Source organism: Oncorhynchus nerka, linkage group LG23 (assembly GCF_034236695.1).
Source record: "Oncorhynchus nerka isolate Pitt River linkage group LG23, Oner_Uvic_2.0, whole genome shotgun sequence".
NCBI classification, from domain to species: Eukaryota; Metazoa; Chordata; class Actinopteri; order Salmoniformes; family Salmonidae; genus Oncorhynchus; species Oncorhynchus nerka.
This window is the reverse complement of record NC_088418.1, coordinates 44,374,847-44,387,529: the sequence shown is the minus strand read 5'-3', so window position 1 is coordinate 44,387,529 and position 12,683 is coordinate 44,374,847. Positions and strand designations below refer to the sequence as shown.

Here is a 12,683-nt window from a genome sequence, read left to right as displayed (position 1 = left end):
GGGTCCTCAGTTTTGGACCCGAGAAGACCTCTAGTCCAGACGTGATGTACCAAGTGATGGTGGAAGAAGGCGGATTTGGTGATATATTTTATGTGGGGCTCAAAGGAGAGAGTGGGACCAGACCACAGATGATGGGCAGATGGAACAGCCATTGATGGACATTACAAGGTCTCCCACTTTCTTGAGGAGAGCCTTGGGAGCCAGCAGCATGACCTGTTTTATTACTGTTGAGTTTGAGTAGATTGGATGTCATCCAGTTTTCATATCCTTGATATTTGATCAGAGACGGGGTAGAGAGATGAGGCGGGTTTGGTGTGGAGTTATCCGCATAGCAGTGGATGTTGAGACCATAGTGGCAGATGATCGGGCTCAGGGGAAGCATGGAAATAATGAAAAGCAGAGGTTCGAGGATGGAGCCTTGAGGCACTTCTTAGAGCAGCCTTTCCAAAATAGCTACAGTATTTTTCTTACAACAGTACTTTCTAGCTGCAGAAGGGGAGCTGAGCCTGCCCTTACAAAAAAAGATTGCCGTTTTGAAACTGCAGTGAAAGTGCAGTGACTGCAGTCGACTGGTATTTTGGACGCAGTAATTGCAGAATAACAGCAGTGTACTGCTATTGAACTGCAGTTATACTGCACTTACACTGCAAAATTACTGCAGTAAAAAAACAGTGTTATTTTGAACATAGTGTTATTTGCAATATACTGTACTGCAGTTATACTGCACTCTAACTGCAGTTATACATCAGTGTACTGCAGTTATAATGCATTCTGATGGTACATTTTTTTGTAATGGTGTCAATGATAAAATACAGGCCCCACTGAATACACTCTGCTTAGCCCAGAGTGGAAATCAGGAATAGTTTCACCTATTGCACTCATTTAGGACCCTGATGCTAATTTTAACTTCACACAGACACCTACACACAGTCAGCCAGAAGCAGGGTTGAGCTGCCTACTGACTGACCATTGCCAAATAATTGTTAAATATAGGTTGTGGTAGAGGCATGAAGGCATTCTCTGTGGTTCTCATTCTCTGTGGCTCTCTGATTTGATATTTATTCAACTGGTCCAATCATTCAGAGCTTCACATGCTACTCAGAACTAGGGCATTCTGATATTTCTGACTTGCTAACTGGTTGAACGTGGTATGTGTATAACTATAACCATTTTCCTAGTTCCGACTAGAACGTGAATGCGGCAAAAGTCAAGACTGCCCTGACACTGTTGACCTGCAGGGATGGAAGACTGCCCTGCTCCACAGGCCTAGATTAATACCATGGCAAAGAATAGACTGACTGCCAAGGCATAGTAATCTTCTTACTCTCACCCCTCTCTCTCTCTCTGTATCACTCTCTCTCTCTCTGCCTCTCCCCCCTCTCAATTCAATTCAAATGACTTTATTGGCCTGGGAAACATATGTTTACATTACCTCTCTCTTTCCCCCTCACTCCCTGTCTTTATCTGGCATACTCCATAATGTATCAACTGTTTAGTCTTCCATGTGTTTGGTGGCACTGTCACTTCTAAAACCAAATTTAAAGAGCATTCTAGCGTTGTACTTCTACAATAGCGCTGAAGGCCTAGGAACGTCCTGTTTCGTGATTGGACCCCGAATTTTGATTGACCGCACTGTCATTTCATATATCGTCCTCCATAGGACAGAACACAGAAAGTCTCTCCCACTTTTCTCCGTGACGTCAGGGAAGGACAAATTCATTTATTGCGAGGACGTTCCGCCTCTGTGAGCCGCCGGTTGCAGTAGGAGTGGAGGCGCCATTTTAAGACACGGAGAGAGTGAGTGGAGTACTATGAAATATCTTAACAAAATTCGAATTTAAAATGTTACAGTAGAAGGGAATATTAAGGCTTGTCTTTACTATAATGCTGTGTTTAGGACGTTTAGAATGTTTTATGTTGCTAGCTTGTCTTGTGCAACTGTTCCACCTTGGGAAAGCTAGCTAATCAGTTGCTCACTAGCTAGTAGTAGTGAGCTTGCTAAATAAGTTAGCTAGTTAACGTAATTTAGCTAACTAGCCAGAAGCCGAAATAGCTCGTTAGCTAACACCAACAATAACATGATGGAATACGGTTTGCATTTCCATTCCATGTTATCTGGATGTCAAACTATAGCTACATATTCACGTGACATTCCAACCCCCTTCCTATCCTGCTCTGTGTCAGCTGAGCTGTGTTACTGCTGATCGTGTTTCTATAGCAAGGTACTGTAGTGAGCTAGCTTGCTAACATTCGCTTTTATTCTACAGCCCGGTTTTGGCCATCATGTATCCGACCACACTAACACAGTTGTCCCGGGCTAATCCCTTCAACGCCCCGCTCTTCTCCCTCCAAGAAACCGAGGAGCCCAAACAGAGCCGCAACCTCGCTGCCGCAGCAATCGCTGGTAAAACCAATGTTCTGCATGCTAACTAGCTAACAAGTACAGTTAGCATGTAGCTAGCGAGCAAGTACGCAGCCAACTGAATCGATGATGATGAGACGAGATACCAATTTTATTAATGTGATATTTAATAGATATCAACATGTGTTATTTATTAGATACGACTTGTGTGCTGGTCAAACTTTTAACGCTATCTAGCCACTGTCATTAAATGTGGAATGTCAAAGACAGGCTAGGCCTTGTCTATGGAGGACATGGAAGGGCAAATGTAAACTTTGAAATATGCCGCAGGTATCTGAACTGAATTCATGTCTTTCCTCAATCGCTGTTTAAAACTAAGGTGAGAGGCCCCTAACTCAAAAGGGCAAAGTAGTAGTTAGGCGAATGTCTGTGTATTGCTTTCTAGCACACCAGCCGGCTAATGATATGCGTCTGACCCCTAGACGGGGGCATTTAATTGGTTCTCAATTCGGATAAGTTTGACAAGTTTTGTCTAGATTTAGGATCACTTGAAATGCTATCCTTTTTGTAACGTAACGCATGGCCTTCAACCACCCCTCAGTTATATTCTGACCATTGCAATATTATTGCTGTTTTTCATTGTCGCTTGAAACATTTCTATGGAATGTTTTTACGGTTTAGCCAGCCTAGTTCTAAAGGTGACATATTTGGGTCAGGCTTTTGGTTAGTTTTAGAGCTTGCTGGCCAGTGTCCTCTTTTTATAGCCTTAACACTGTGCTGGTTGGTTGATTAGTTATACAGCTAGTCTGCTCTACTAGTACATCGCCTGTTGCACAAGAGTCTGCCCTCACAGGCAGTAAATGTTCCATGTGTGCATGGCTTTTTGCACCTTTGACATTGGCCTATGCAGACTACATAGGACAGGACACACACAATTAAGCTCCACTTGTATTTGCCCTTTAGCCTAGTGAAGATGCAGTTTGCTTTGACTTATTACCACTTTTCTAATGAACAACATCAAGTCCCCATTTTGAAAGTATTGCCTGACTCTTTCTTCAGAGGGAGACAGCTGTGAGTTCGGCTCACGGAAGTATTTACTCCTCTGTGGGTTTGGTGGCATCATCAGCTGTGGCACCACACATGCTGCCCTAGTGCCCCTCGATCTGGTCAAATGCAGAATGCAGGTCTGTCTAACCCTGTGGCCTGGTGCCACTTATTAAAACCCAACACGCTAACATGTTTTTGTTGTCTGAAATGCATTAATTTGCATGGGAGAATGGATGTATCAAGCAGCCCGGTTTTGTGCAGCTGTGGTGGAATCATTGTCATTGTTCAACCTCACGTTTTATCCCACCTGATCACCTGCTTTTTAAAAATTGTTTTCGAATGACCCACATCGCATGGTAAGTGTGTGATTCACAATCACCAGTGTTCCTGAACCTCCCTGCCTGCTACCATTCCCCTTCTCAATCCAAAGCTGAAGGACTTGTAGGTCACTGAAAGGTCAGGAGTGACAATGGGAAAATGTTTTCAGAAATTTCACCCTGCTATTTATAACATGATCAAAGTGCAGCTATGCATTGCTAGAATTTAGCCTATGGCTTTAAGTTAGTCCAAAGGCCCAAGTAATTTACACCTCAATGGAATTATTCCTATCTTTAAATTGACTAAAGTATAAATGATGCATGTATTTATGCAAGCTATATGTATTTTAGCTAATTATACAGGTTGCGTGCTTCAACAATATTTTCTTTTTTTGTAAAACCTTTTAGACATTCTCGAGTAATTTTTTTTTAAACTGATTTTTAACCCTGCTTTATGATTACTTCATCAAATGAGTGAAATAAATCCTGGGTATAAAATAATCAATTTAAAATCACAAGCAGAGGTCAGTTTCAATTCAGGAAGTACACTGTAAACTGATTCAAATTTTTAAATTAAAATAAATGTATCAGAAGCATTGGGGTAAATTGGAATGTCAGTTAACTTCCTGAATTGAAAAGGAATTTACCTGAACCCTGATTCACAAGTGTTTGAAATTAACTGGCTCATTCCCTGGTGTGTTATAATGTAATGGTGGCATCTTTGTTGGTGATTATTGTCCTGTGTTGCATGTGTCGTGACTGCATGTTGGGCATGTATTGTTTTTTTGCTGCAGACTCTGCAGATGTGAGCTGTGAGTTTGGCTCGACAAAGTATTATGCCCTGTGTGGCTTTGGGGGTATCCTGAGCTGCGGCCTCACACACACAGCTGTTGTACCCCTCGACCTTGTCAAGTGCCGCATCCAGGTTTGTGGTACCCCCTGTAGCTGTCTGCTGTGTGAAGGCCTCCATAGCTCCTGAAAGGAAAGGTGCCCAATCCCAAATGTACCCTTAATTCCTATGCACTAGAATAGATGAAGACAAAATTGGGTGGGAAAACTAGATTTGTGATTGGGTGGAAGATTCTTGTAGATTAGCAGACATTAGATAAATCACTAGCTATAACTAGTCATGTTAATCTGGATAACCCCCTAGTTCACAACCTGTAACCTAGCTAGTTAAAAAAAAAAACATGGCCTTGAAACCTTAGATAAAAAGACCTACATTTCAGCCCATAGGTCTCTTATCTAGTCTACCCCCATTGTTTCTTTGACTCTCTGCTAATCAATTGTTTTTTCTTCCTTAGGTGGACCCTGACAAGTACAAGAGCATTGGCAAAGGCTTCTCCCTCACACTGAAGGAGGATGGAGCCCGAGGGCTGGCTAAGGGCTGGGCCCCTACATTCATTGGCTACTCCATGCAGGGTCTCTGCAAGTTTGGCTTCTATGAGATGTTCAAGATTTTCTACAGCGACATGCTTGGAGAGGTCAGTCAGGGGTAGTAATCAATGTGGGTAGAAACTAACACGGTTGGGTTCCCTGGTTTACAGTGTTTTAAAGGGACTTGTTCACCCACCAACAATCGTAAATGACATGCTAGTTAGCAGGCGCTTTTATCCAAGTACAGTACAATGAGTGCTTACATTGACTAATCCCTGCGTGACTTTGGTGTTGCTAGCCCACACAGGACCACAACTGACTTCGCCCCCTCTCATCTAACAGGAGAACACCTACCTGTGGAGGACATCCCTGTACCTGGCTGCGTCTGCCAGTGCAGAGTTCTTCGCTGATATTGCCCTGGCCCCCATGGAGGCGTGTAAAGTGCGTATCCAGACCTGCCCCGGCTACGCCAACAACCTCAGACAGTGTGCTCCCAAGATGTTCGCAGAGGAGGGAGTATGGGCGTGAGTAGATTGTGTTTGTGGTGGTCTATTCGTTTTTGTTTTGGAGACTGTATAACCCGGGAAAGTATTCAATCCTGCTCATGGACAGTTACGACGTGTGTATGCTTTTGTTCCTACACTAGGTGAAAGAAATCTGATACAACTTGTAGCCTTGATTACATTAATTGGGTGTTTCTTGGCTGGTATGGAACATAAGCCTACAGGAGTAATTCTTGCTCTGCATAGCTGATTTGAGGTTACCAAACAAACACGCTCCTTAGATCCACCTCTGGAGGGCAGTTCTGTGCTGGTGCTGTTGTCTCTGAGTGCTGCAGCTCCAGCTTGGAAGCCCTCAATGGCTTTTTGGCTGTACAGTTGGAGGTGCTTGAGTCATTGGTGTGTGAGAGCAGTCTACCTGCCTCCCAGCACCTCTGCTGCACTGGCAACCCTCAGTTTCCCTGGTGGGCCCCTACCAGTGCAGCTATGCTGGGGGATGGACAATCCCATAGACACTAATGTTATTTTCCAGGTTTGCGCTGGGATAGTCTAACAGTTTGTTCATCTTCTTTTACACTCTTGTCTGGTGAAAGTCAGTGCCTTGTTAGTGACCACCATATGCTTTCACCTATTGATTCTGATCAGAGGGAACGAGAACTCTGATCTGCCTGCTTGGAACTGACATTCTTCCTTCTATCTTTCTCTCCCTACCCCCTTCCTTTCTCTCAGGTTCTACAAGGGTGTGGTTCCCCTGTGGATGAGGCAGATCCCCTACACCATGATGAAGTTTGCCTGCTTTGAGAGGACCGTGGAGCTGCTCTACAAACATGTGGTGCCCAAACCCCGCGCTGAGTGCACAAAGGGCGAACAGCTGATTGTCACCTTCACTGCCGGCTACATCGGTGAGTAGTACCACAGGAAATAGGATGAAGGTGGCCCTAGGTCTAGTAGCTCACCTAGAGTCTGGTTTGTGTTGTCCTTGTAATAACTAAGGTTAGGATTGTGGGAAGCTTAATATGATCCTAGATCTGTGCCCAATTGCTGGAACTACCCAGAGAAACTGGGGTGGTATTCATGAGTGCACACCATAGCTAAATGTTTTGCAAAGGAACATGAAAATAAGCATTTCTTATTGTGCATGTATCGGTAGTTGTCCCTCCCTGTTTCAATCAGTTTTCTTCCATTTGGTGACTAGCAAAGATGACCCAGGCTTCTGTCTGATGGTATTGTGGGCCTATTTTGGATTGTGTGCTGAGCATTTGTCTGTCCCCTGCAGCTGGTGTGTTCTGTGCCATCGTGTCCCACCCAGCGGACTCAGTGGTGTCTGTACTGAACAAGGAGAGTGGCAGCACTGCTGCCCAAGTGCTCAAGAAGCTCGGACCTAAAGGTGAGTAGACAACCGTAGGGCTTGTTTTACTTAGGAAATGCATCCTTCCTCAAAGTTATCACGGATGTGATTTGTGAAACTGATTTGGTACCTCAGGTTACTTTATCCAATCAAATCCTCTCTGATTACTGGGAGAGGGGGGTAGATGGGTGTGATTTATTTAATGTCCCAATTCCAACAACACGCTCCTTAGATCCACCTCTGGAGGGCGCTCCTGTGCTGTTGCTGTATAGTCAACTGAATTATGTTTATAATTTTTCTCTATCATATATAACTGTCAAACATTGGGTGTTTGGCCCGCTCAAAGAAACAACAAAGCAGATGGAATTTATTTATACACTTCCAACAAACACCCCCCCTAAACATCCCTTCTCCCATTCTCTCCCCCTCTAAGGTGTGTGGAAGGGCCTGGTTGCCCGTATCATCATGATCGGTACCCTGACGGCCCTGCAGTGGTTCATCTACGACTCCGTGAAGGTCTACTTCCGCCTGCCCCGTCCCCCTCCCCCCGAGATGCCAGAGTCCCTCAAGAAGAAGCTGGGTCTCACTGAGTAAAAAAAATTAACAAAAGCCCACCTACACTCCAATCCCTTCACGACATCTCCGGGACCCCCCCTCTCAACTCACACCTCACCACCCTGGCTGCAGCACACAGCTCTGTTTTCTATATTTATGTTCCTAAAGCAGCTGCTCCTCTCCAGGCCCAGGGCTGTTCCTTCCATGTATATTTAAGAGAAAGAGAGACCGGAAGGGAGGGATCCATGTTTGTTCCCCCTCTGCACTGAGGTTTAGGAGAATATATGTACTGTAGAAACATGGTCTGGCTTTATTGAATCATGTCCATTAGTTGTGGAAATGATATATCATTATTTAAATAAATTGATTCCCTCTGAAACATGTCCGGTTTTAATTCTTGGAAGTTTTCCACTGCAATTAAAATAATTTGGGTATTGGCGTACTTAAGCAATAAGGCACGAGGGGGTGTGGTTTAAGGCCAATATACCACGGCTAAGGATACAACAACCCTTAGCCGTGGCCCCAAGGTGCCTTACTGTTATTATAAATGGGTTACCAGCGCAATTGGAGCAGTAAATGTTTTGTCTTACCTGTTGTATACGGTCTGTTATAAACTGGGTGGTTCGAGCCCTGAATGCTGATTGACTGACAGTTGTGGTGTATCAGACTGTACACCACGGGTATGACAAATTTGTTTTTACATGTCTAATTATGCTGGTAACCAGTTTATAATAGCAATAAGGCACCTCTGTGATTTATGGTATATGGCTGATATACTGCGGCTACGGGCTGTGTCGTGCCTAAGAACAGTCCTTAGCTGTGGTATATTGGCCTTATACCACACCCCCTCGTGCCTTATTGCTTAAATATACTATGGATGTCAGCCAATCAGCATTCAGGGCTTGAACCACCCAGTTTATAATATACAGCCCTTATTTTACATGTTTCTAAAATTCCCTAAGGGAAAAATGAATGGTAGAAAAAATGACACTAACCATTTCCTTGTTTGACCGCTAGGTTTTGTGGGTATTATGTGGGGCTCTACCCTCAGAAATAGAAACAGGTGCAGGATTTGTTTCTGATCTCTACATGAACACTAGAGGGAGCTATATACTATGTACAGCATTTGTCAGAATGGCACCCTATTCCTTTGTTAAACACAAACAATTATTCTCCCTAGTGATGCTCTAATCTGATGACTGTCTCTTGATAGAGGATCACCCCATTTATTTAAAAAATGCGTCCTATCAGAAAAACAAATTTGCCTGCGTCATTCTGTCTTGTAAAATGGGTGCAGGGCTAGGAGGTGAGCAGAACTGCCTAAGGCTCTGGGGAATCTAATGTATCTCGCATGCGGCACAATGAACCCGAGGCATCACATCGTCGGCCTCCCAGTGTTAATTGGACGGAATTGTGTCTCAGTAACCATGTCATTATAATCCATTTGGTTGCTCTTAATAATGGGGTTTTCACATTTCCGTTCTCTGAAAGCAGCAGACACAATAGAAGCAATGTTTCCAGGAAATGAAATGTGGGTTGTGTTTGCGTACCTGGAGCTCAGGTCTGCTGAGGTTGGGGGGGTGGTCATGGGATATGGATTCCCATTTCTCTGTAACCCCTTGGTGACCTCTGTATAACCTGGTAACCATTGTGTGCTTTCAAATAGTAATGACTCAGATGTACTCGGCTGCTACTGCTGTTTGAAAAAACAGGGAGGGGGTTTGCTGAGCATGAAATATTCCCCCAAAATGTGTGAAATTCAGAAATGTCTCTGTACAAATATTGATATCATGATATGAATTATTCATTCAGTCAGTAATTTTGACATTTCTTAACTATATTACTTTTGGTGTTATGTAGCCCAATGTATCATGTCTACACTTGTTTCATCCATTAGTCCTGGGAAGTACATAGCAAGTCAAACTACCACCTCAAGCAACATAACATTCCAGAGATTCTCAGTACTGCTATAGATAACTAGCTATCCGTTCAAGTTGGATTAGTCGTATGTACAGGATACATAATAATAAAATCCAAGGACGTAACGTAATGGCTCGGTAAAATAGAATAAACAAACATTTCCTCAAATGAACATCTTGTTGTGTGAACTCTAAAAGAATAGCTGCTGATGGGGACAAGCTCGGTCTGCTATTTTTACCCTGGTCTCTAATATATATCACTGTTGACTACTGAGGTGGCGACAGCTGCAGCCCATCAGTGGCAGTTCTCCCAATCCCCAGAGAGACAGGCCTGCCAATGTTTTTCCACTTCTAACTTCTGTGTTTTTTTTTAAATAATGCAACTGAAGATAAAACTGAAGATCCAATGCGGAACTGAAGACTACTACTATAAGGTAGCACTTTGGAAAAAGATTTGGAACACAAGATATTGTAAATAGTCTAAGCCTGCCCTGGTGATATTGGAACTATTTTCTATCAGGCACTTATCGCTGTCTCTTCATGATTTGACGGCACCACAGCTGACCACAGCACAGGAAACCGTTCATATTAACATCCTTTCTCCTCTGTGTTGTGCGCATGTGTGAATGTGTGTGCGGTCATGCAGAAGTGTGTGTCCCCACTCCATTGTGTTTCTGTCCTTGTGCTGGTTTTGTGGAGGTCACTCTGAAACAGGAGCCTGTGTCACAAAAGCTGGGTTGAGTTTAAGGGGTGGGCTGAGCATGAGTCTTGTGTAGCCGAAATGACACCGTGTTCCCCATGTAGGGAAGCCATGGCCTCATGGGCCTTTGTCATGTGTAGTATGAAGGTTAATAGCAAACAATGAGTTACTGTTTGGGAAACTTGAGGTAAAACTTGAGGTGTATCATGTGACTATTGTTTTTCTTATTGACTATTATTCACACGTGATGATATATATAGTTGTGTGATACACATTCAAGGACTGTGTCCAAGAAAGAGATCAGTTGTCCAAAGTGTGAATGCAAAAATAATTGTCCTTTATTACATTGAAAACATCGATATTAACGATTCACAGTTAGAGAATAAATAAAATCGCAACTGTTTATCAATTGTGTTTTGAAGGGTCAGTTTTGACTCGTTTCCTTTATTAGAAGGAACAATGGCTATCATTGGACGAATTGGATTATGCTGAGCCCCGGGGCACCGGTTTATGGCCCGTTATGTGAATGGGCAAAAACTGTGAAGGAGGAGTCCCCTTCTCAAATTGAACAGTATTCTGCGCTGCTCGGTCATGTTGTCAGCATGGTGCATCATCCAGAAACATACAACATCACTATCCCAGAAAATATATGTTTTGAATTTTCAAATTAGTTTTCATTGGGAAGGCAGATAGTGTTTTTATCAAAATCAATCACTTTCGCATGTGATAACACAGAATCCTGCTCATTACTCCAAAGGGATACTTTGAGATTTTGGCAAAGAGGGCCTTTACCTACTTCTCCAGATTTTATTGTATTTGCATGCAGTTTGAAGGAAGTTGCTAACTAGCTTCCAGCAATGACTGGAAGTCTATGGCTATCTTTAAAAAATATATATATTTGACCTTTATTTAACTAGGCAAGTCAGTTAAGAACAAATTCTTATTTTCAATGACGGCCTAGGAACAGTGGGTTAACTGCCTTGTTCTGCTAGACTAATGCTAGTTAGTATTGGATCACAAAACAACCTCCAACATCCTTCATACTGGACACAGAGACGTATCCACAAGTTCATCTGACTCTAGGGAAGTACACAAAGGGCATTATTGCCAAAATTCCGAAGTATCCCTTTAATTATGTGACTTGTTTTAAGGCTCCTGGCTCATGCCTGCACGATTCCAAAACGAATGCAATGAACTTTCACCCTTTGCAAAACACACTTACCCGAGCGCCCATGCCAGATTAATTGAATCCCGTCATTGTTCAAAAGCATTTAGAAGGAGTGTGATTGGTCACATGGTAGCTCCTTCTAATTATCCATGTAGCTGATTGGTCAGGGATTACAAACCGGGTAGTTCGAGCCCTGAATGCTGATTGGCTGAAAGCTGTGGTATATCAGAATGTATACCATGGGTATGACAAAGTACTATTACTGTTCTAATTACGTTGGTAACCAGTTTATAATACCAAGAAGGCATCTCAGGGGTTTGTGGTAATGGCCAATGTACCACGGCTAAGGGCTTTATCCAGGCACTCTGTGTTGCGTCGTGCTTAAGAACAGGCCTTAGACGTAGTATATTGGCAATATACCACACTCCCTCGGGCCTTATTGCTTAATTATAATGTGGTTGTGACCCAGTGAGGTCAAGAGTAGTACCCTTGGAAATCAAATGATGTGTAAACATTGGCACTCAACCCAATACAGGGCATATGAATACAGCATTGACAGTAATAAGAACTAAAAACCAGAGTTCTGTTTCTATGCACAATTTATAGCTGAGTTTGTTATAGGCCTACACCTGGTCACCACTATTGGTCTTGAATCTAATTGGTTCTACTCTGATAACTTAGTGCACATAGGATGCAAAGTCTAGTTAAGTCTACACATTCACTGCAGTGCCAATCCATTACACGTATGATGAAGGTCATCACTGATAATGTTGCTGGGTAAACAGTATAAGGAGTCAGCCCAGTGACTTTCCAACATACAAACACTAGATAGCACATAGTTGAGCATTTGCTTGGCTACATACAGTAATGCCTATGTGAGTGTGTGTAGTACTGTGTTTCCTAACTCCAGTCCCTGAGTACTCCCAACACAACACATGATCGTTGTGGCCCTGGTCAAACTCACCTGATTCAACTCATTGAAGGCCTGATTAGATGACAAGTTGAATCAGGTGTGCTTGTCTGGGGCTATGACAAAAATGTGTACTGTTGAGGGTAATCGAGGACTGGAGATGGGAAACACTGGTCTAGTTGTGATTGGTGCCATAGAGAGGTTGGCCATTTCTGTCACATGTCCCATTCCCATTAAATTCATTACACATATTTTGGGGGATACATTTAAACCAAATCTCTTAATCTCAAGTGCCTCACATTACAACAAGCATCGCTACTGCTCATGACCTTCTTGTAAATGGCGTGACTGTTCGTATGTGTCATTGTGCCCAGTGGTCACACGTACCCACTGTGTGTGATGATAAGGATATCTGACAGGGAGAGAGGGAGGTGTAGGGATAGGGAGAGACAGATAACTTGCTGCACCACACCACACACT

The 12,683-nt window shown here is 43.2% G+C and overlaps 1 protein-coding gene and 1 non-coding gene across 4 annotated transcripts; both read left to right on the top strand.

The window, feature by feature from the left end:
• The first annotated feature begins 1,691 nt into the window (after positions 1–1,691).
• Positions 1,692–7,885, top strand: LOC115106886 (solute carrier family 25 member 3-like). 3 transcript variants are annotated; one of them, XM_029630071.2, is made up of 8 exons: positions 1,692–1,797; positions 2,268–2,404; positions 4,521–4,651; positions 5,031–5,210; positions 5,446–5,627; positions 6,333–6,505; positions 6,880–6,990; positions 7,385–7,885. In XM_029630071.2, the coding sequence occupies exons 2-8, from the start codon at positions 2,284–2,286 to the stop codon at positions 7,543–7,545; spliced, it is 1,059 nt and encodes a 352-aa protein (XP_029485931.1). In that variant the 5' UTR covers positions 1,692–1,797; positions 2,268–2,283; the 3' UTR covers positions 7,546–7,885. The 3 variants fall into 3 exon arrangements, with proteins under 3 accessions (XP_029485931.1, XP_029485933.1, XP_029485934.1); XM_029630073.2 differs by lacking the exon at positions 4,521–4,651 and adding an exon at positions 3,422–3,546; XM_029630074.2 differs by lacking the exons at positions 2,268–2,404; positions 4,521–4,651 and adding an exon at positions 3,422–3,546 and having other exon boundaries at positions 1,744–1,797.
• LOC115107229 (small nucleolar RNA SNORA53) lies at positions 5,874–6,108 on the top strand. Its single transcript, XR_003860168.1, has one exon. It is a non-coding gene; the product is annotated as a small nucleolar RNA SNORA53 (small nucleolar RNA).
• Positions 7,886–12,683: the final 4,798 nt, after the last annotated feature.

Bases quoted from the DNA above. Each gene is read 5' to 3' on its own strand.
- LOC115106886 (XM_029630071.2), top strand. From the start codon at position 2,284: ATGTATCCGACCACACTAACACAGTTGTCCCGGGCTAATCCCTTCAAC. The intron at 4,652-5,030 runs GTTTGTGGTACC...TTTCTTCCTTAG, and splicing joins TTGTCAAGTGCCGCATCCAG to GTGGACCCTGACAAGTACAA. The intron at 5,211-5,445 runs GTCAGTCAGGGG...CTCATCTAACAG, and splicing joins ACAGCGACATGCTTGGAGAG to GAGAACACCTACCTGTGGAG.